This window comes from Anolis sagrei, chromosome 1, assembly GCF_037176765.1.
Source record: "Anolis sagrei isolate rAnoSag1 chromosome 1, rAnoSag1.mat, whole genome shotgun sequence".
Taxonomy (NCBI): Eukaryota; Metazoa; Chordata; class Lepidosauria; order Squamata; family Dactyloidae; genus Anolis; species Anolis sagrei.
The window spans coordinates 283849513-283868732 of record NC_090021.1 but is presented as its reverse complement, the minus strand read 5'-3'; the positions used below and the strand labels follow the sequence as shown (position 1 = coordinate 283868732).

Below are 19220 nucleotides of genomic sequence, written 5' to 3'. Positions count from 1 at the left end.
AGGACCCCTGCTCTAGTTACTACTTTCCATGTGAATATATGCAATGTTAGCATATATTCATTAGGTCTGTGCAAAAAGTCATTTGTGCCTTGTATGTTTGATCTAGTTTGTAAGATTTGTACATAATGATGCAATATTATGAAGCTTGGATGGTGGCCACACAAAAAACATAAGATTCAACACATTGGCCTATGTTTTTTTTGGAAGAGTTATGTAAGTCTCGTAAGTGGCTACATTGTGGGCACAATTTCTCCCCCAAAAGGGCTGGGTTTGGTTCCCCCAAAGGGCCCTAAGACTTTTTCCGCAAAGGGGGCGGCAAGGGGGCCCCAGGGCAGCCAGGCATGAGGGGGGGGGGTGCTTGGCTGGACAGCCAGGCAAGGAAGAAGCCCCTCTGGCACATGCCCAGCCCATAGAGAGACAGGCAGCTTTAACAAGGGCAGCCCTGGTATTCTGCAGTGATCAGAATTCTGTTTATGGTGAGGCCTTTTGAATTCTTTGCCACAGGAGTCCTCACCGTCCCAAACTACATTTCCCAGAATTCTGCTTACCATCTTATGCTGCCTCCCTCTCCCTGAAAGTTTTGGTGGGGGAAAACCTGTGTTCATTCTCTAAAGGGATTTTGAGATAAAGAGGATTGTTGGAGGTTGAATCAACCCTATAAGATAGGCAAGGTGAGAGGCAGTAACTCAAAAGTTTACATAGTAGGTTTCCTATAATGTTATTATTTCAAAAGGCATCTTTTGGGGGTTCTTTGACTGTGCTTTTCCTGCCTGGCAATTATGAGGGGTGGCAATTCATGTTCTCCATGCCATTTTTCAGCTGTTACTCAGACAGGTCAGTCAGAGGAAAGAGTAAGCTGCTCTGTGTTCTTAATTCAGAACTTTTTCTTATATTTCAAGTTAGTTCATGTTTGCTGCCAGAGGTAGGAAAATGGGTTATCAGTTGTTCAGTATTTAAATTTTCATACCACTGAGGCTCCCAGCAGATGGTGAAACCTTAAAACATTATATTTTATATTTTCTTGATAAATTATAGCTCTCTTTTGAAAAATTAAACACACCAATCTGCCATCTTCTATCAGATCGCTAGCTCATAGTCTCTGATCACTCTGTACATTTACCGTGCAAAATGTAAAAGGGGGTGGGAGAAAAATAACAACTGCAACTCATTCCTGGTTGTAGGGTGTATTGAGCCAAACAGCTGGGCAGACATGTTGTCGAAGGCTTTCATGGCCGGAATCACTGGGTTGTTGTAAGTTTTTTGGGCTGTATGGCCATGTTAATAATGTTCCAGAAGCATTCTCTCCTGATGTTTCACCTGCATCTATGGCAGACATCCTCCTAGGTTTTGAGACCTCACAACTTCTGAGCAACCCAGCTGGGCAGACCTTTTAGTGTCCTCTGCAATATGCAATGTCCTCTGTAACTAGATGGCTACTGCTGTCTTCATATCCAATTGAAGTGAAGACGACAGTGTTTCAGAAACCTTTCAGCTGGAGTAATGCCTAGCTTAAGAGGTTTTGGGCATCATATTAGGTCATTAACAACCATTAATATGAATCCCACAAGTTACAACGTTCTAAATCTAGTAAATAGATATAGATAGACAGACAGACAGACAGACATGCAATGGATACACACACATATTTGGAGTCAGTGATTTTACCTCATGTCAGAACCAGTATTCTAGGAACAAGGCATTTCTTAAAATCTAATTGCCCTCCACCCCTTTGGTGATATTTTGATCTGAGCATTGGACTGGAGAATAGTGTTCGACCTTAGGCAAGTTATACTCAGCTTCAGAGAAAGGTAAGGGTAAACCCCAGCGAGCAAAACTCCATGATAGGTTCACCTTAGGGTTCCCATAAGTAAAGATTTACTTGAAGGCACACTACAACAGATCTTTATCATTCTTGATCCACTTTCCCCAACTTAAGATTCTTAAAGCATTATGCCTCTGAATACTACTTACTGGAAAAGAAAAGTTTAAGAATGCAATTGCATTCATGTTCACTCATCCTATAAGGCACATTAAGCAAGCTCCAGAGTTTGGAAAGCTTTGCACTGCCATGTTTTGGCTGCACTTGAGGGCTACAGTGAATATCACAAGAAATAATATTTTCTGCTATTGTTTAAAAAAAGAATAAATCTTTTTAAGAGCTCTGAAGGGCCTAACCTGGCTACACTTAATATTTCTGCAAGTGGGTGGTAGAGATCTGAGAATACCAGAATGGTCTCAAAGTCCATGTGCAGCTTGCAGGATGCATTATTTCCACTTTCCACATAGACAATGTATGACCAAAATGCTGGATTAGATAGACTTCTTGTCTTCTTAGCATAACCTGTTTCTGTTGCAAAGGAAGATGTGAAGTGTGTATCCAAAAACAAAATGCTCAAAATCTCTTTGAGAAGCTTTCGCTGCTCCTTTTTTCAAGCAACCCTTTAAAGCTATATTTCCCTTTTTGCTCAGGATACATGTGTCTGGGCCTCAAAACCCATTGATGTGAATCAGGAGCTGTTAGGCTCAAAAACAACCCTCACTTGGGGTGATTCCACAAAAATATAGCAGAGTGCCAGAAGCACAGTTCATAACCATCAGATGGTTATGTGAACTGAGCAGGGATTAGTCTCCATTCAACAGAATGGAACAGGATTGCAGGAGCCACAACTTCATAGGTTCCAAAAATATATGTTTATTAAAGTAAAAAAAAATCCACTCTGGATAGAAAAGGTTCTTGGAGCTAACTAGCTTACTAAGCTATCTTCTAAGAAAAGTAGGAGAGGATAAAAATAAGAAATATCCATGCAGCTACATCTTGCCTGGAGAAAGGCAAGACGCGTCCTCACTCAAAAAAGACGAAGAGAAAGGCCAAAATGTAGAATGACCACATGGCCAACCAGGGCAATAAAGCCAGGGCAATCAAAATACCTTTAAAGAGGAAATTACCTCATCCCGCATAGGTATCCCATTGTAAGTATTCAAGGGGGGGGGGGCAAGGAGAGTGTCAAGCAGGAAGACTAAGACAATGCCCCTTCAAAGCCCCTTTTGAGATAGGCATGCATAGGAATTTGAGGAAGGAATCCCTCACTCTAATTCTATCTAGCCTAACTACTCATTGAGGGCTGGAGACTCGTGTAGTCAGGGATGAAACCCAACAGTCCGTCCCCCCCCCCCCCCAAAGTTTTCCTATCTGTGAATAGAATGTTGCACTAGACAGGCTTTCATTCTGTTCCAACATGACTTATATTCTTATTATCTTATCCATTTCTTTTTTCTTTTCTGTAAAGTACATCAAAGCTGTTATATAAATGATGAGTTTGAGATAAAAGATTTCTTTCATAGGATGTTGCTGTTCAGTAATATTTCAAGCTGTATATTTTAACGTCATGTTCAATTTTGAAGTACTTCTCCTGATTGTTTATTTTGAAAGAGAGGGTGAGGTTCTCAGGGGACAAATGTCAGCCCTAAGATACGTTTCCAAGATGGTGCCGTTCATCTGTTCACTTGTTAGCAACAAGCCACAGATTGACTGAGGAGGGTCTGAGAAGTCAGAAAAATCAGGATTGACAGCACTGAGCTTGGAGGACCAGTGATAGGACTAGATATGTGTAATTTCTGGAAATTTGGAAGCCATGGACAAAAATGTAGTGGTTTTTCCCCTTTTAAAAAAGTTAAAAATGGAAACTTTCAGAAAAGTTGAAAAAATAACAAATTATCACCCTGAAAGTCACATTGACTCTTTGTGAGCACAAAAATGCAATACATACAACTTGCTTTTTAAAAAATGATAATTTCTGTTATCTTAGAAATACATCTTATTCAGGAAAAAATAACAATTGAATTTACTGTTTTACATTTTATTGTTTTATAGGCTTTTCCTATCCTTGGCATCTTGGAGGCTTGTGCTCGGTTCTGGTGGGAGTGAGATGGTGCTATCACTCCATCTCCCTGGCGAAGAGCTTTGTTTATAAACTTCCTCCTTTGATGCAATCACTGGCATTTTTCTGTCATATCCTTATGCGTACCTTAAAATGCCTCCCTGATTTTTTTTTAAATGCTACCTATTTGTCTACTCAAATTTTGCTTTCGAATTGCTAGGTAGGTGAAAGCTGGGCTAAAAGCCAAGAGCTCATCGTGATCCAGGCTTCGAACTGTCAACCTTTTGGTGGTTTAACCGACTGTGCTAAAGCCCAGTAGTTGGGACTATATGAGTCCCCAGTGCCAGATAATCTGGGATAAACAGAAAACTTGGGATCAGACCCTGGGATATAGGGCCTGTCTGGAAGGGCCCTTAATCTTCCACAATGCTGATCAGATATAAAGCATTCATTCATGTAAAAAGAACTAAGAAAAGAAAACCAAGACACAGGTTGTGTTGTGTGATATAGTTCACATAGTTTGACCAAAAAGTCTACTTGCTACATCATTTTTAGAAATTCTGTGGGCCATAAATATAAGAACATAATCTCTTAAATATTTCACTCATCATTCTAGGGGGGGAAATCCCTATAATACATTTACCAGGAAAAATATGTTCAGGAAATATTGATCAAAAACCCATGTCCCCTATTTTTTCCTTTTTTCTTCCCCAACCCCTTTGCATCTCAGTAACATTCAGTATGCTGTGTCTTAAAACTTCTATTTTTTTCATCAAGTCTGAAAAACATTTACAGTTCTTTTATTTTACATTTTTTTACTTATTTGGTAAATTGGCAATCATGTAATCTTTGAAGAAGGAAATATTCAGGAGCATATGCTCTGATTTGTTGGAGGTGCTCTTTGGAAGTCTGCCAATGTAGATTTTCCCCAGATATTGACTTTTTAAAAGTATTGAAATATGCAGTGTCTTTCTCAAAGCCAAGAGTGGGCAACGCGCAGTTTCTAGAGATTCCACTTTTAAACAGAAAAGAGTACAGGGTTAGTCAAAATGCATAGGCCAATCTGCCATTCAATTGAATGGCTTATTGGCCTATGCATTTTGACTAACCCTGTACTTTAACTTCCTCCATCTGATGTGTTCTCAGTAAAATTACCTCTTTGATACTACTATTTACATTTCAAAGGAAAGTTCCATGAGCCAATGTGGGGACATACTCTGGATGGGTGAGAACTCTGGAAGACCATGGTTCAAATCCCTGCCCAGTACTGTAGTTAGGAGAGCTAGTATACTATAGGACAGGTATGGGTAAACCCAGGCCCGGGGGCCAGATGCACCCCCTTGGGCTCTTTTTTCAGGCCTTTCTCTCACACACCATCCTATCCTTCCTTTCTTCTCTCTTTCCTTCCTCCTTCCATCCTTCCCTTCCTTCCTTACCTCCCTCTTTCTCCTTCACTCCTTCCTTCCGTTCCACCCTTTCGCCCTTCCTTCCCTCTTTCTGTCCTCCTCTCTCTCCCTTTCTCCTCCCTCCATTCCCTTCCACCCTTCCTTCCTTCTTTCCTTCCTTCCTTCCTTCCTTCCTTCCTTCCTTCTGTCTTTCTTCCCTCTCTCTTTCCTTCCTCTTTCCATTCCTTCCTTATCTCCCTTTCTCCTTCCTTCCTTCCTTCCTTCCTTCCTTCCTTCCTTCCATTTTGTCTTTCCTTCCTTCTCCCTTCCCTCCCTCCATTCTCTTCTACCCTTCCTTCCTTTCACCCTTCTCTTCCTCCCTCTCTCCCTCCTCTCTCTTTTTCCTTCCCCCTTTCCTTCTGGGAGATGTTTAGCTGGGAGAAGAGACGGTTGAGAGGAAACATGAGAACCATATTTCAAGATTTTAAAGGGTGTCCCACTGAGGAGTGGGGGGGGGGGATTTATTTTCTGCTGCTCTAGAGACCAGGGCATAAGGGAGCAATGGGTTCAAATGGCAGGGAAAGAGATTCAACTGAAAAAAATTTAGAAGAACTTCCTGGAGAGTGGCATAGGCTGTCTTGGGTTGTGGTGGAGTCTCTTTCTCTGGAGGCTTTTCTTCAGAGGGTGTCTGTTTGGAGTGCTTTGACTGTGCCTTCCTGCATGGCAGGGGGTTGGACAGGATGGCCATTGATGATCTCTTCCAGCTCTCGGATTCTAAGATTATATATCAGGAGTAGGCAATACGGGGTCTAATGAATACACGTTTTCTCTCCTGTCTACCCTCTCATCATGACCAAGGCCAATCCTTTTGGGATCCAAATGTTTCCCATCTTTCCTCCAGTTTCCTCCTCCAAAAGAGAAGAGGAAGAGGATGAAAGGGAGATCTCCTCTCTTCAGCTGCCTCTCAGCTTTCTCTAGGCAGCCCCCCCCCCTCCATTCTAGCCTACCATGTGACCCCCAAGTTAGAAAGTTTTCCCATACCTACTATAGGAGTTTGAGTGTTGGACTAGGAATCCAGGACAAGGTTTGTTTGTTTATTTACTTACTTACTTACTTACTTACTTACTGTATTTGTAAACTGCCTTTCTCAGTCAATCGGCGATTTGTTTCCAACAAATCAGTATACATAAAACATAATATAGATAAAAATATTACAACAGTATAAAACATCACAGAAGGAGTAAAAACAACATCATCAGCATCTCATTATTCTCAAGCATTGTCCAGGGATTGCATTCCCCTTCAGCAATAGAAATCCTTGAGCAAGTTCCATTTTTCAGCCTTAAAAGGTGCCTACCTTAGAAGAAGGCACTTCTTCTAATCTTACCAAGAAAACCATATGATAGACTTGCTATAAGTCGGAGTTGACTTGAAAGCATGTGGCAACTACAAAGAAGGTTCCACTGAGTTGAAATGGAAATGCTAACTTGGACAGCGGTGTGTCTTTATCCAAGCCCAGAGTGATTGTTAGGACTAAGTAAAAGAGTTTAATGTATATTTTTGATGGGAATAAATACTACGTATTTTTCAAGTATCTGTATTTTTAAATGGATTAAAAAGCCAGCATTTCTAACTAAATTAAATGAGGCATAATCCTTTCTATTAAAACAAATGTTTAATAATGCATGTATGTATTTGTGTGTCTTGTGCCTTAGTTGCAATATGCGTCTTAACATTCAGCAAAGAGTTAAAACAGAATCTTAAATGAACCGTTTGACTTGGGTGAGTCAGAGCTTTTATGCACATAGTGATGTCTAAATGCCTTCTAATTTTAATCACATGTGTGAAGGGCAATGGAATTTTAGATGCAAATAAAGGATTGAAAAGCGGTGTAGGTTGTGCGAGAACACATTTAAGTGACATATTACCCTTATCAGATGCAAATGTCCTGCCAGAATAGCTAGAAGCTCCAGCAAAAAAGGTTTAAAGCTTTGCAAAATAACCTTGGCAATTCTAAGTCCCATTGAATTCAGTGAGACTTAGTCTCAGGCAAATGGGTGGCATAGGGTTGGAGTAAAACTGTGCTTTTTCTGTCATGATGGGTGAGTAAGCTTTGACCATTGACAATCTGCCCTTGCCTTCTTTCTCTTCCCTCAGCTTGCCCACCCTGTTCCCCTTCTCCCCATTATGACACTTATTATTTTTCCATTCACAGCAAAACTGTTCACATCAAGGTAATTGATGATGAGGAGTATGAAAAAAACAAGACTTTCTTCATTGAGCTGATGCCCCCCCGCATGGTGGATATGAGTTTACATAAAGGTGTAGTACTTGTTCTCCCAACTAACCTTAACACTCTTCTTTCCTCTTTCTCTCTTCTCCTTCCTTTTTTCTCTCACTATCTCTAGTCTCTCTTTGTTTTCCAACTACTCTTCCCGTAACACTGCTGTGTATGCACAATATGTCACATGGTACTGATGGGTGCTAGCAAGACCACACCTTATATATTTGGGGAGGTTGGGCATGTGTGGGTGTGCGTGTGCATGGTACATGTGGCTAATAGATTCTCATGGGATATCTTTGAAATTACTAGACAGTAGACACTATGGTTTTTCAATCCATCCTTGACCCCATAGAAGTAGACAATTCAACTCCAATTTCTAGCATGATACACACATGGATGTATCTTTGAGCTCATTCACTTAAGCTTACATATAGCATTGTGTTGTACGTGCACGGATATATGATCCCAGTGTCTACATTTCATGGTAATCAATTCATTAATAATAATTGCCTGCCTTCTAGAAGAGATTATTTCATTTCAAAAGGAGGAATTGAATACAGCAAACAAAACGATGGTGCTGTATAATTAAATGAATAGTAACAATGACAATAAAATGGCAGTCAGTAGCATCAGCATGAACAAATGGAAATTCAGTTGCCTTCTCTCATACCATAAACACATCTTTGTTTTGCACTGCACCAACCCCCCACCTCCCATTGCTGATTTCACCCAAAAAGGAACTAGATATCTCCATTTTTATTGAACAAGAATTATTTAGAGATATATTAAGCTACTAGATTATTATACTAAAACAGTGGTTCTTGACCTGTGGGTCCCCAGATGTTTTGGCCTTCAACTCCCAGGACAGCTGGTAAACTGGCTGGGATTTCTGGGAGTTGTAGGCCAAAACACCGGGGACCCACAGGTTGAGAACCACTGATCTAAAGGCAACTGAACAGGGATTTGAACTTGGTCTTTCCACATATGCAAGTAGATATGATTTTCCCTTCCATGCAGGTACATGTCGTTGTACCTGCTCTTTGTCTCATTTGGTTTTTATTTCCAACACATATTTGTGAAACATACAAAGTTTTAACATTAATTAAAGGTTATGTACTAGTGTAACATTTTTACATTATAGTAATATTGAGATACAATATTATAGTAATACGTATTATAGTATTATTGAAATTCAATATTTTAGTACTATTGAGATACAATACCTAAGAAACCTGAAGGTTTCACCTCTAAGGTCTCTTTGAAACCCCTGCCACATAGCTGAATAAAATCCCACATTTCTGCCTTGAACTCCGGACCCTTCCACACAGCCCTATATACCAGAACATCAAGGCAGAAAATCCCACATTATCTGAGTGTGGACTCAGATTGCCCAGTTAAAAGCAGATATTGTGGGATTTTCTGCCTTGATATTCTGGCATATAGGGCTGTGTGGAAGGGCCCTAAGCCTCCAGGAGTATCATTTCCAGATCTTTCCTTAACAAAATTACTTGGATGTTAGCCAGATGTAGCTTTAACCAAATGACATGGTAGGTGATGACAACAGCCTATAGATAGAGGGAAAGATACGACGTAGAAATTGTATTAACACATAACACTGCTTCCCAGATCACTTTCCCTTAAATATATCTTCAAAGTGTGTAGAGAAAATGAATCAGAAAATGTCTGGAGCAGCTAGGTGACTGTAGGGTGAGATTTGAAAGCTTTCTTAGATGTGACCCTAAAAACACATTTGAGCTTTTCTCACCCTTTTGTGTGTCTTATGTATTACTGTGGAAGGAAATTCAGAAGAAAGGGTCTGTTGTAATTTGGTGTAGATGCTTTCATTCACTGAAGGAGCTGATTTACGCTTCACCACATACAAATGCCATGTGATAGGTATCTGGCAAAGATCCTCAACTCTTCTATCTATTTCTTTGCATCTTAGATTTAGATCTGGCAGTTGTTCACGTAAGATTCCATGCCACTTTCTATCACTGAATAACTACAAGTAATTGTATTGGAAAAGACCCTGGGGAACTATTAGAAAATACCCAGAACAGACTGGTAACTTTCCAAAAAATGGAATAGAGAAAGCCATCCATATTTATTGGTTGGCAACTTTTAGCAGAAGAAAGCAGAAGACTTTTCTCTTTGTGCAAACATGTTGAACAATGAAAAACATCAAGGAGATGGATGGAGTTTACAAACATTATCCAAACTCTGTTCACACCACTCTCCACTTTATTTTAAGATGCGCATTCTTGTTGAATCATGTTCTGCTCCTTAATCTGTAATACTTAATTTCATGAACGCAAAGCACTCCTTTCAGTGAAAAATGAATAGGCAACTCACAGTAGAAAAAAAAAATATGGAGCCCCCGGTGGTGCAGTGGGTTAAACCCCTGTGCCAGCAGGACTGAAGACCGACAGGTCGGAGTTTCGAATCTGGAGAGAGCGCGGATGAGCTCCCTCTGTCAGCTCCAGTTCCCATGTGGGGACATGAAAGGAGCCTCCCACAAGGATGGTAAAACATTAAACCATCTGGGCATCCCCTGGGCAACGTCCTTGTAGAAGGCCAATTCTCTCACAACAGAAGCGACTTGCAGTTTCTCAAGTTGTTCCTGATACAAATAGTAGAAAGAAATAATACAATAATAAATAATAAACTTTATTTGTATCCTGCCTCCTCTCACAAAAGGGCCTCAGAGCAGGTTACAACTCAAAGCGGCTTACAAATTACATTTGCAAAAAGAAAAAAAGACAGATATGTAAGTGCATAGAGAAGTGTAGTTTTACTGAGAAAGGGAAAACCTAGTTTCCTTTCACCAAGCAAAGCAAGAATGTGTATGAATGAGTGTATGCATGAATGAATGTATATACTATTTAATTTAAGCTCACCATTAAAAAAAACCCCAAATGTAACACTAGCAAAATCTGTGTCAGAAGGAGAGATAATTTGTCCTACATCCTGAGTCTTTGAAATATCTGTCTTGTCTTGGGCTCTCTTTTGCCCTTAAATGTTTTGAATTGGTTATTGTTCAGCCACCGGAATAGCTGTTATTACCATGTGACACTCAACTCAATGTGCTGCAGAAATCACCTTCCACTAACCATCAACAAGGACGAGTTCCCTTTCCTTATCCTTTGCCTTCTCCATCCTTCCCTTCCTCCTCTAATATTCTCTGACTGACCTAAAGATCATCTACGACCGACGTTCCCTAGAATGCAAGTGAAAGCAGTGCCGCCAAAAGCAGTGGCAGAAATGGGCTGCATGTGAGAACGGTGTGGTGGTGTTGGTGGTGCTACTGCTGTTGCATCCCCTTCCCAGCCAGGCAACCCACTGTACACACATGTCTTTCTTGTTGTCCCTACAGGAAGACCATAAGGGTTAAAATAGTAGATGAGGAGGAATACGAAAGGCAGGAGAATTTCTTCATTGCCCTTGGTGAACCGAAATGGATGGAACGAGGAATATCAGGTGTGAGATCCTTTTTTGAAAAACAAGCAAAATAAACTCAGATCCAAAAAGTAACCTTTTTGCTCCCCCTTTATCCACCTCTTTCTCTTTCATTTTTGCAGACCAAGTTTTATTCTTTTCCCCTCCTATTTCTCGCTCTCACCCTGTTTCGGTCCCATCTCTGCGTTTTTGAGCCCAAGCTTATTTCAGATCCTCTTTATCTGCTTGTGCCTTGCAGGCCGTTACGGCTCACGTGTGTTTGGACCGTTTCCTTTGTTTCCCCTCTTTCCCTATTTGTTTTTCTCTCCCCCTATTGGCAACAGCTTTGGCCTTATCCTGTTTCCCTTCTTCCTGCTGAGACTGAAAGTACTTTTACAGAAGAGTATAATTGCATGGCTGCCTCTTCAGCTTGCTCCCCAATTCTTGCACAGTTCTCCCTGCTATATTCTTGCTCCCTTTCTATGGCATTGTAGTGAATAACATTGATTCTGTACTGCATCTGAAGAAGTGGGTTTATATCCACAAAACCTCATGCAGAAAATTTTAAAAAACAGTCAGTGTTAAAGGTGCTGCTACATTCCTTTCCCTATCACCCACCTTTCTTCCTACTTTTTATATTGAATGCTGATAAATATGATTTTTAAATATCGATAACTTAAATTGCAGTTAACACGTTTAATCATAATAATGCCAGGTTGCGTTCTGATTGCTTCTTTGGTGCAAAGAATCCTCCAGCACTTTACAAATAGCAAGGATATTCCATAGCCCTAGAGTTAGTGATTCAGGAAGCATTCTTCTTTCTAATTGTTAAGCAGTCAAGATGAAGCCCTTGAGGTTTATGGGGGGACTCCGGGAAACAGGGATGACTGTCAGTTTTGGGAATTAAACCCTGTTTTAAAATATCACTCCTACACTCATTGACATGTATGAGAGTGCCATCTCAAAAAGATATGCGCATTTGTTGTTTCTTCACAACTCTTCGTCATTTCAATGGATCCTGTCAAGAAGGTCCCAGTAGACTATGCTTTCTGTCTTTCGCTCCACATAGACAAATAGGAATTGATTACAGTACAACTGTGTACAAAAGAATTAAGAAAGCTATCACTATCAAAGACATTAAAATATTTATCTATAATAATGAAAATATTAACAACATTAAAGGGTTCAGATCTATACATTAGTTTTCTAATATAATCTGTATTATAAAAATGAAATAGACAAACCAATTCCCTACTGAATCATCTACTTTCAACCAATTCTTTTTCAAAATCTAATAATAATCACTCCCGGGTAGTAGCACACTAAGCATAATAATTGTTTTTGTTATGTGTCTTTGGATCAGCTCTAACCTTTGGTGAACCTATCATAGGATTTGAAAGCAAGATTAATTCAGAGGAGGTTTGGCATTGCTGAGTAAGAATTTACACCCTGGTCTTGCAGAGTCCCATCTCAAAACTACTATACAATTCTGGTTTGTTTACATATCATAGTAATACATTTACATTTTATCCTGCCCAATCTTATGGACTTATGGTTCAATATAAAAACATACATGTAACTACCATGTAGTATATACTGAAGGCTTATTCTTAGGACCTTGAAAAATGGCATACTGATCTTTTCACACAGATTGGTTTTCTGAAATCAGATCAGCCCTATGTGTCATATCCTTGTTGTCATTTCCATTGGTTCTATAATTTCTGCATCCTCAATTCTTTCCTCTTCAGAGCTACTTTCCCTTGAAATCAGTACTCCAGATTATTTCAGTAGATGTAGAGGCAGCAAAAACAGAACTTGTAAAATGTAGGCTCCACCTTAAGTATCTCAGTTGAGATGTAGATAACGCCACTGCTATTGAAATAGAGCTGTCACTATTTGCATAAAATGTTGACAGAAAAATCCAAAGTAAAATAGTAAAACTAAAGCCAACACAAATCAGAGGACCAGAAAAGTGAATAAAATTAATAGAACAGAGAATTGGGTTTTTTAAAATCCCGCAGGACAAGTGGGCAGCACTTAAAAACATTCAAAATTACCTGTTATACACACCATTCATTTTCACAAATGGAGTCTGTTTCAATTCTCAGCTGTTGCCTGATGATTTGACTTGGAGCTGGTTTGCAGTTTCCAAACTCTACCAACCAGCATGGCTACTGGGCACAATGTCTGGAGGTTTCTGGGAGTTTTTGTTTTAAAGATAATGATACCAATCAACTCTACAGGGTGGGGAAAGGTTTACTCTTCCTGCCAGAATCCCAACACTAATCACTCAGAAATCTGTGTTTGTATTTCCAGGGAACCTCTCTTCACTGTAGCTGTTACTTACATAATAATAACAACAAGCCATTAATTGCATTTTCATTTGGCTTTGTCCATAGTTCCAGTTCAAGGTCTGCTACAGAATCCTTTGTTCTTATAATCTGTTCTTGGCATGACATTTGCCTTTGCTGGGCTTTGATACCAAAAGCAAGATTAGCTAGGAAATAAAGAATGAGAGATACTGCAGGGTAGTAACTGGTGGGCACTGCAGTTAGGTTGAAGACTCCATAGAAATAAGGAATGTTTTGGTACCTCTTTTTAGTTTTGTGTAGATTTGAAAATTCATCTCACTGATCATGTCAGCCAATTTATATGGTAGTGAAACAAGGCCAAACACAGGACTCTTTATGCTTCCTCCACAAATTAACTTTTTATCCTATTTAGATAACTTCCTTCCATAAACTGTTTAGTTCATGTGGCCTCTAGGCTTGTAATAATAATAATAAATTTATTTACACTCCACCTCCATCTCCGCAATGGGGACTTGGGGCGGCTAATGTGAGGCCGAGCCCAAAAATAATACAACAAAATAATATACAAGAAGATAGAAAATAAACACAAAAAATACATAACACAACAAAATAAAATAAACAATGCGAAATAACATAATAAAATCAGTCAGGGCGGGCCAAATGTGCAAGATAAAATGATAAATACATTAAAACATTAAAACCCTAGGTGAGATAGGTAGTAGAAAAAGTGTATTTGTAAAGGAGGAGTCCGAGATGGGGGAGCAGTGGGGCTTGGGCTTCATTAGGGGTAGGGGAAAGTGCACTGTGTAAATGAACCGTGGTGGAGACTAACAAAATAGCAAATGTACTTCTTATTGTGGCCCTCAACGTATAAAACCAACAGTATGTTCAACATGTTAAGCTTAACGCAAACTCCTCCCTTCTCCTACTTAGTTTTTGAGAGGTTTCCCAATCTCAAACTCCTTTCTCGCAGTTTTACATTTCCGCTTTATTGGCTCTGACAGGGACCAAAACATTCCTGGGGAAGCACAGCAAGATGCATAACTCTTTCAGCATATTGTGTCACCTTTCTGGTCAACCTCCTGTCAGTACTTTTTGAGTCTAACTCCAGAGGAACCAGTGTTTTTCATTGTTAAAAGATTGCATTTTGGGTTGCTATCTTGACTGTTAGTCCCTTGATGGTCTTGGTGTCACACTAGTTGACAATTTGGGTCTAAGTTTTCTCTTACTTCTTCAGGCCTTCAGGGAAATGCAGGCTGATGGAATTCTTTTCACATGTCAGACTTGACATTGCAGCATTAAAGTGCCCATAGATTTTGCATTTAATATTGAGAAGGGGCAGCAGTGTGAGTTACTTTATAGAATCATACAGTTGGAAGAGACAACAAGGATCATCCAGTCCAACCTCTTGCAATGTATTCTGTACCTAATGACTAGATGAGCCTGGGGGAATTAAATTGATAGATGAAGCCATTTAATTTCCCAGTCAAGTCAGGCCAAAATGCAAATATTTTTTTTCTTCAATTCATTTCTTAGATAAATTCAAAATTAATTCTTTTTGTTCAGTTCACACAAGGAATAGATCCAAACATAGGTACAAGTGAACAAGCAGGAGCAGAGTTGTACCTTTCAGCCATCTGAAAATGTGACGGGGGGGGGGGGGTGGTGACAACTTCTGAACAAAGTGAGCTGTACTGCAGGGATGTGGGGGAATTGTCCGAAAACTGAGTTAATGCGTGAGTGGAGCTCTTGCACTCACAGAAATTACCTGGAGGCACACAACCATCTATTAGATACAGAAACTAGTGGCAACTTGTACACACCTTAGCTAAGTTCTGCATTATAGGTTTAAATGGCTTTACCAAAACACTTATACCTCTTTATTGACCCATTTACATTCTACCACCATGGAAACCTCAATCAACCACAGTATGTTGTAAAAAAAAATACTATGGTAGCGCAAAACTAATAAGAACATCAGCACTGGCCTTGTCTTATTCAACTGAGAACGCCTGTCCTGCTTGGCACAAGTCTGCCCATGCGAAGCAGGTGAATATACTGTAGCACTGAACAAAACATGTAGAATAATCACAGGATGTCTCAAACCTATACCTGTTGATAGACTTTATAAGCTATCTGGCACACACACACACCACCCCCAATGTGCGACAGGAAGTTGTTGCCAACTATGAGAAAAGTAAGGTTGAACACTGTGAAATCCATCCGCTGCATGGTTATCAGCCTCCTCCCAGTAGACTCAAATCAAGGAAAATTTTCATGAGAACCACCACACCTCTTAATGTTCCACCAACAACAGCAAGAATATCCCTCTGGGCAGCTAAACCAGGAATCCGAACTGGATGGCCCCTCATGAGGGACTTCCCCCAGGGGCAAACCAAGAATGGGCAACTTGAAAGTCCCTGAACAGATTCAGAAGTGGATTTGGCAGATCAAAAAACAACTTGGCTAAATGGCACTACCTAGAAGAATCCTCCACCTTGTGCAATTGTGGAGCAGAACAAGCAACTCATCACTGTTGCCTGTTTTTGGTCTAAAATTATTTAGCCACCTGTGTTCCCTCTATTTTATCCGTTTTATACTAATTTATTTTTGCGGTGCTTTTATTTATTTATTTATTTATTTATTGTTCAAACTTATGTGCCGCCACTCCCCTGGGGCTCGGAGCAGCTTATAAGAACAGGCTAAAATCTAACACAATTTAAAAACAATTTAAAAACAGCAATATCAAAAATCAAAGGCCTTTATTTATTTATTTTTGACATGAAATAAATAAAAGTAACAGTATCATTTATTTTATATAACCTACATTTTCTCCTACAGCAATATAAATTCAAAAACATACACACACATAATTAAAAACACATAAAAGTTCTTTTTAAATGAATTTAAATTATAGAATTGAAACCAATTAAAATCTAATGGAAAACAATGCACCTACAAAAACAGCACATCATCAAAAGCCCATTGCAGTCCCTTAAATGCTGGTTGGAACAAAAAAAAGTTTCTACTTGTTAGCATAAGAACAAGGAGGGGGGCATTTCCACCTTCCTAGTGAGAGCATTCCAAAGTTCAAGATGTGAGATATAAACTGTAGGAAAAGATTACCCTTGCATTTCTCATGAGCCTCCAGTGGAGTCCAGATTTCTCCATCCCCACTATATTTTCTTCTTGAACCTCCACTAAAGTCATTATCCTTGTATCTTTCATAATTCATGGTTACTCTTGTTGGGAATCAAATAAGCCTCTCTGGGGGTGATTCTTCCAAAAATATAGGAGAGTGCTAGATGCACATTTCATAGGCAGCAGAAACTTACATGTAGTGAGTAAGGATTGGCTTCCATTCAACAGGATGGAGCTGGATTGCAGATCCACAACTTCATAGGATCAAAAATAATATGTTTATTAAAGACAAAACAAATACATTCTAGATAGGAAAGGTTCTTGGAGCTAACTCACTTCACTGAGCTATCTTCTAAGAAAAGGAAAAATAATAAAAGTAACTATATCTACTACATCTTGCCTGGACAATGGCAAGATACCTCCTCGCTCTAGAGAAGACAAAAGGAGAAGAAAGCCAATATGGTGAAATCTGACCACATGGCTTTGCCAGGGCAATAAAAATACCTTTAAGGGGAAGTTACATTTTCCCTGAAGAGATCACATTGCTAAGTATTCAAAAGGGGGAGGAGATAGTGGCATGCAAAGATAAGTAAGACAACCCCCTTCTAACCCCCTTCTTGAGATAAGCTTGCTAGAGGAAATTGGGGAAGGGGTCCCTCAGTCTAATCTATCTAGGCTAACTATTCATTGAGAGCTGGAGACTTGTGCAGTCAGGGATGAAACCCAACAACTTTTTCTTTTCTCCACCACATCACCAGCAGAAGATTAGCTCAAATGTCTTATTTCCAACTCCAGTCTCACCCAGGCTTCTTTAACTCACTTGGCCCAATCTTCCCTTCGCACACAATTCAAAGTCAGTTTCCAGAGTAGCTCTGTCGGTTGCTGGAATAGTTCTCCTTTTTAGTCTTCTCACTTGGAAGTTATTCTGACCCTAACACCTTCTGTTCTTCAATCTCTGGGTATAGATGAGAGAACACAGGTGCAGAGTTTGAAAGTGGGCAGCTGCCATCTAATGAGCAGCCACCCAGTGGTGCTCAGATAGCTCCATCACTCTATGCCCTGGTGCAAGTGTCAGTGTAATTATACATCCCAATATTGATCTTTTTTGGGGAAAGAGTATGGAGTATCTCACAATACAAGGTATATTCATTTTCAGGGAAATTTCTGATGAATGTGGCGAAAGATAGAACAAATTTTAAAAATCCAGCATGCATTAGTCTAAAGCTTTTAATGACAGAAACACCACCTCAGGAGTGGCATTTTAGAAAGCAGGAGGGAAGGAGACCTATAATATGGCAGGGATATTTCTAATTAATCTTTTTGTCAATCCACTTTTTTAACTACTTTTAAAATGTCCCAATTCCCCCTTTGTCCTCACCTTACCCAACTTGCTGCAAATTGAGTTCAAAGTGCCAAAGTAGCAAAGGGAAGAGGAGAAGAGGGATGGAATTTTGCCCTTCCCTGTAGACTCAAGCAAAAGCAAACTGCTGAATCCTCTTTTAGTTTGGACTCACTCTGACATTGCTTGACCACAAGTGTCCCAATTTTCATCTGTGAAATGTAAAAAGGTATTGACCTAATGAAAAGCTAGAAAAACATTAAATTCTGTTGTCATGGGAAACAAGAGTTCAGCCCTCTGAGGAAACCATGAGGGCCAGATTAGTACTCAGTGAGAGCCAAAAACATCCATAAAGTCTGATATTTTCCAACCGTGCCTTAAGGGCAGGTTAAATGTAAATGTGTTCCAATATGGGCTTTGATGTGCTTTTACTTATTTAGGCAATCCCTCGTGACTTGAGGATGATGGTCTTCCAAGTGTAGTGTCTTGGTAGTGGCTGTGGAGTCCTATTCTTGATCCGCATGTTCTCCTGCTGACCTCCAGTTAGAGTGCTAAAGGGCCAGAGCTTCCCAGTTCTCAGTGTCTATGCCACAGTTTTTAAGGTTTGCTTTAAGCCCAACTTTTAATCTCTTTTCCTGTTTTAATGGGCTTCTGTCCACCAATATTATGTTCCAGCACAGGCTCCATTAAAAGAAATCTAAAACCACTTTTCAAAATATATATGTACACTAGGCACACATGTACACAGTGCTCTTGGTGGAAGTTACCAAATTTCATCTCATAATAGTCTCAAAAAAGACGAGGATGGGTGCAACTATTATGGAGAGAAATAATTTTGCATCTAGGGGGTTATGGGCTTTGTAGCTCTCTTTCTGGCAGGCACACAGGTGGGTGAGGCTGCAACCTCCTACGCTCCAGTTGGTGACAGTTGTGGGGGCTTCTTCAGCTCGCAACAGCCAAAGGAGGCCTTTCAGCTCTCTCGAGCAGGTGTGCAATCCTTTTCCCCATCATGCGCTTGCCAGTGAGAGCCCTGGAGCCTCCCTTGGCTGGAGGTCTTCCTCAGCAGGCATGTGGGTGGGTGAGCTTTCACCTACCCATGTACCTGGCAGTCAGAAGGAAAGTGCTACAAGAGAGAGCTACAAGACTCCTCTTCTCTGCCGCAGCTAAGAAAAGCCTTGTGGCACCCACCCAATCACCTCTCCCCTCAGGATTACAGAGATTTGCCTCCTTGCATAATATTCAGACCCATCAACTGCAGGTGCAACTATTATATGACAAAAACAAAAATAGTTTTTTACTACCCCAAAAAGGCAGTGTGAGACTATTACGTGGTGGCAACCATTATGTGATAAAATACAGGTATTTGATTTATAAAATGGTGGTTTCAGCCCTCAGGCTAAGGAGTCAAAATTTTGGACATTGAGATTTATGAAGTAAAAAGATTGG

The 19220-nt window shown here is 40.0% G+C and overlaps 1 protein-coding gene across 6 annotated transcripts in view; it reads left to right on the top strand.

The window, feature by feature from the left end:
• SLC8A3 (solute carrier family 8 member A3) overlaps positions 1-19220 on the top strand; it is a 231955-nt gene that overhangs the window by 184182 nt on the left and 28553 nt on the right. For 3 of the 6 annotated variants that reach the window (XM_060761835.2, XM_060761845.2, XM_060761817.2), the window contains exon 3: positions 7479-7585. In XM_060761835.2, coding sequence (XP_060617818.2) covers positions 7479-7585 — 107 coding nt within the window. Of the gene's footprint in view, positions 1-7478; positions 7586-10920; positions 11025-19220 lie in introns of all 6 variants that reach the window. The other 3 variants (XM_060761864.2, XM_060761854.2, XM_060761826.2) reach the window with 1 other exon arrangement.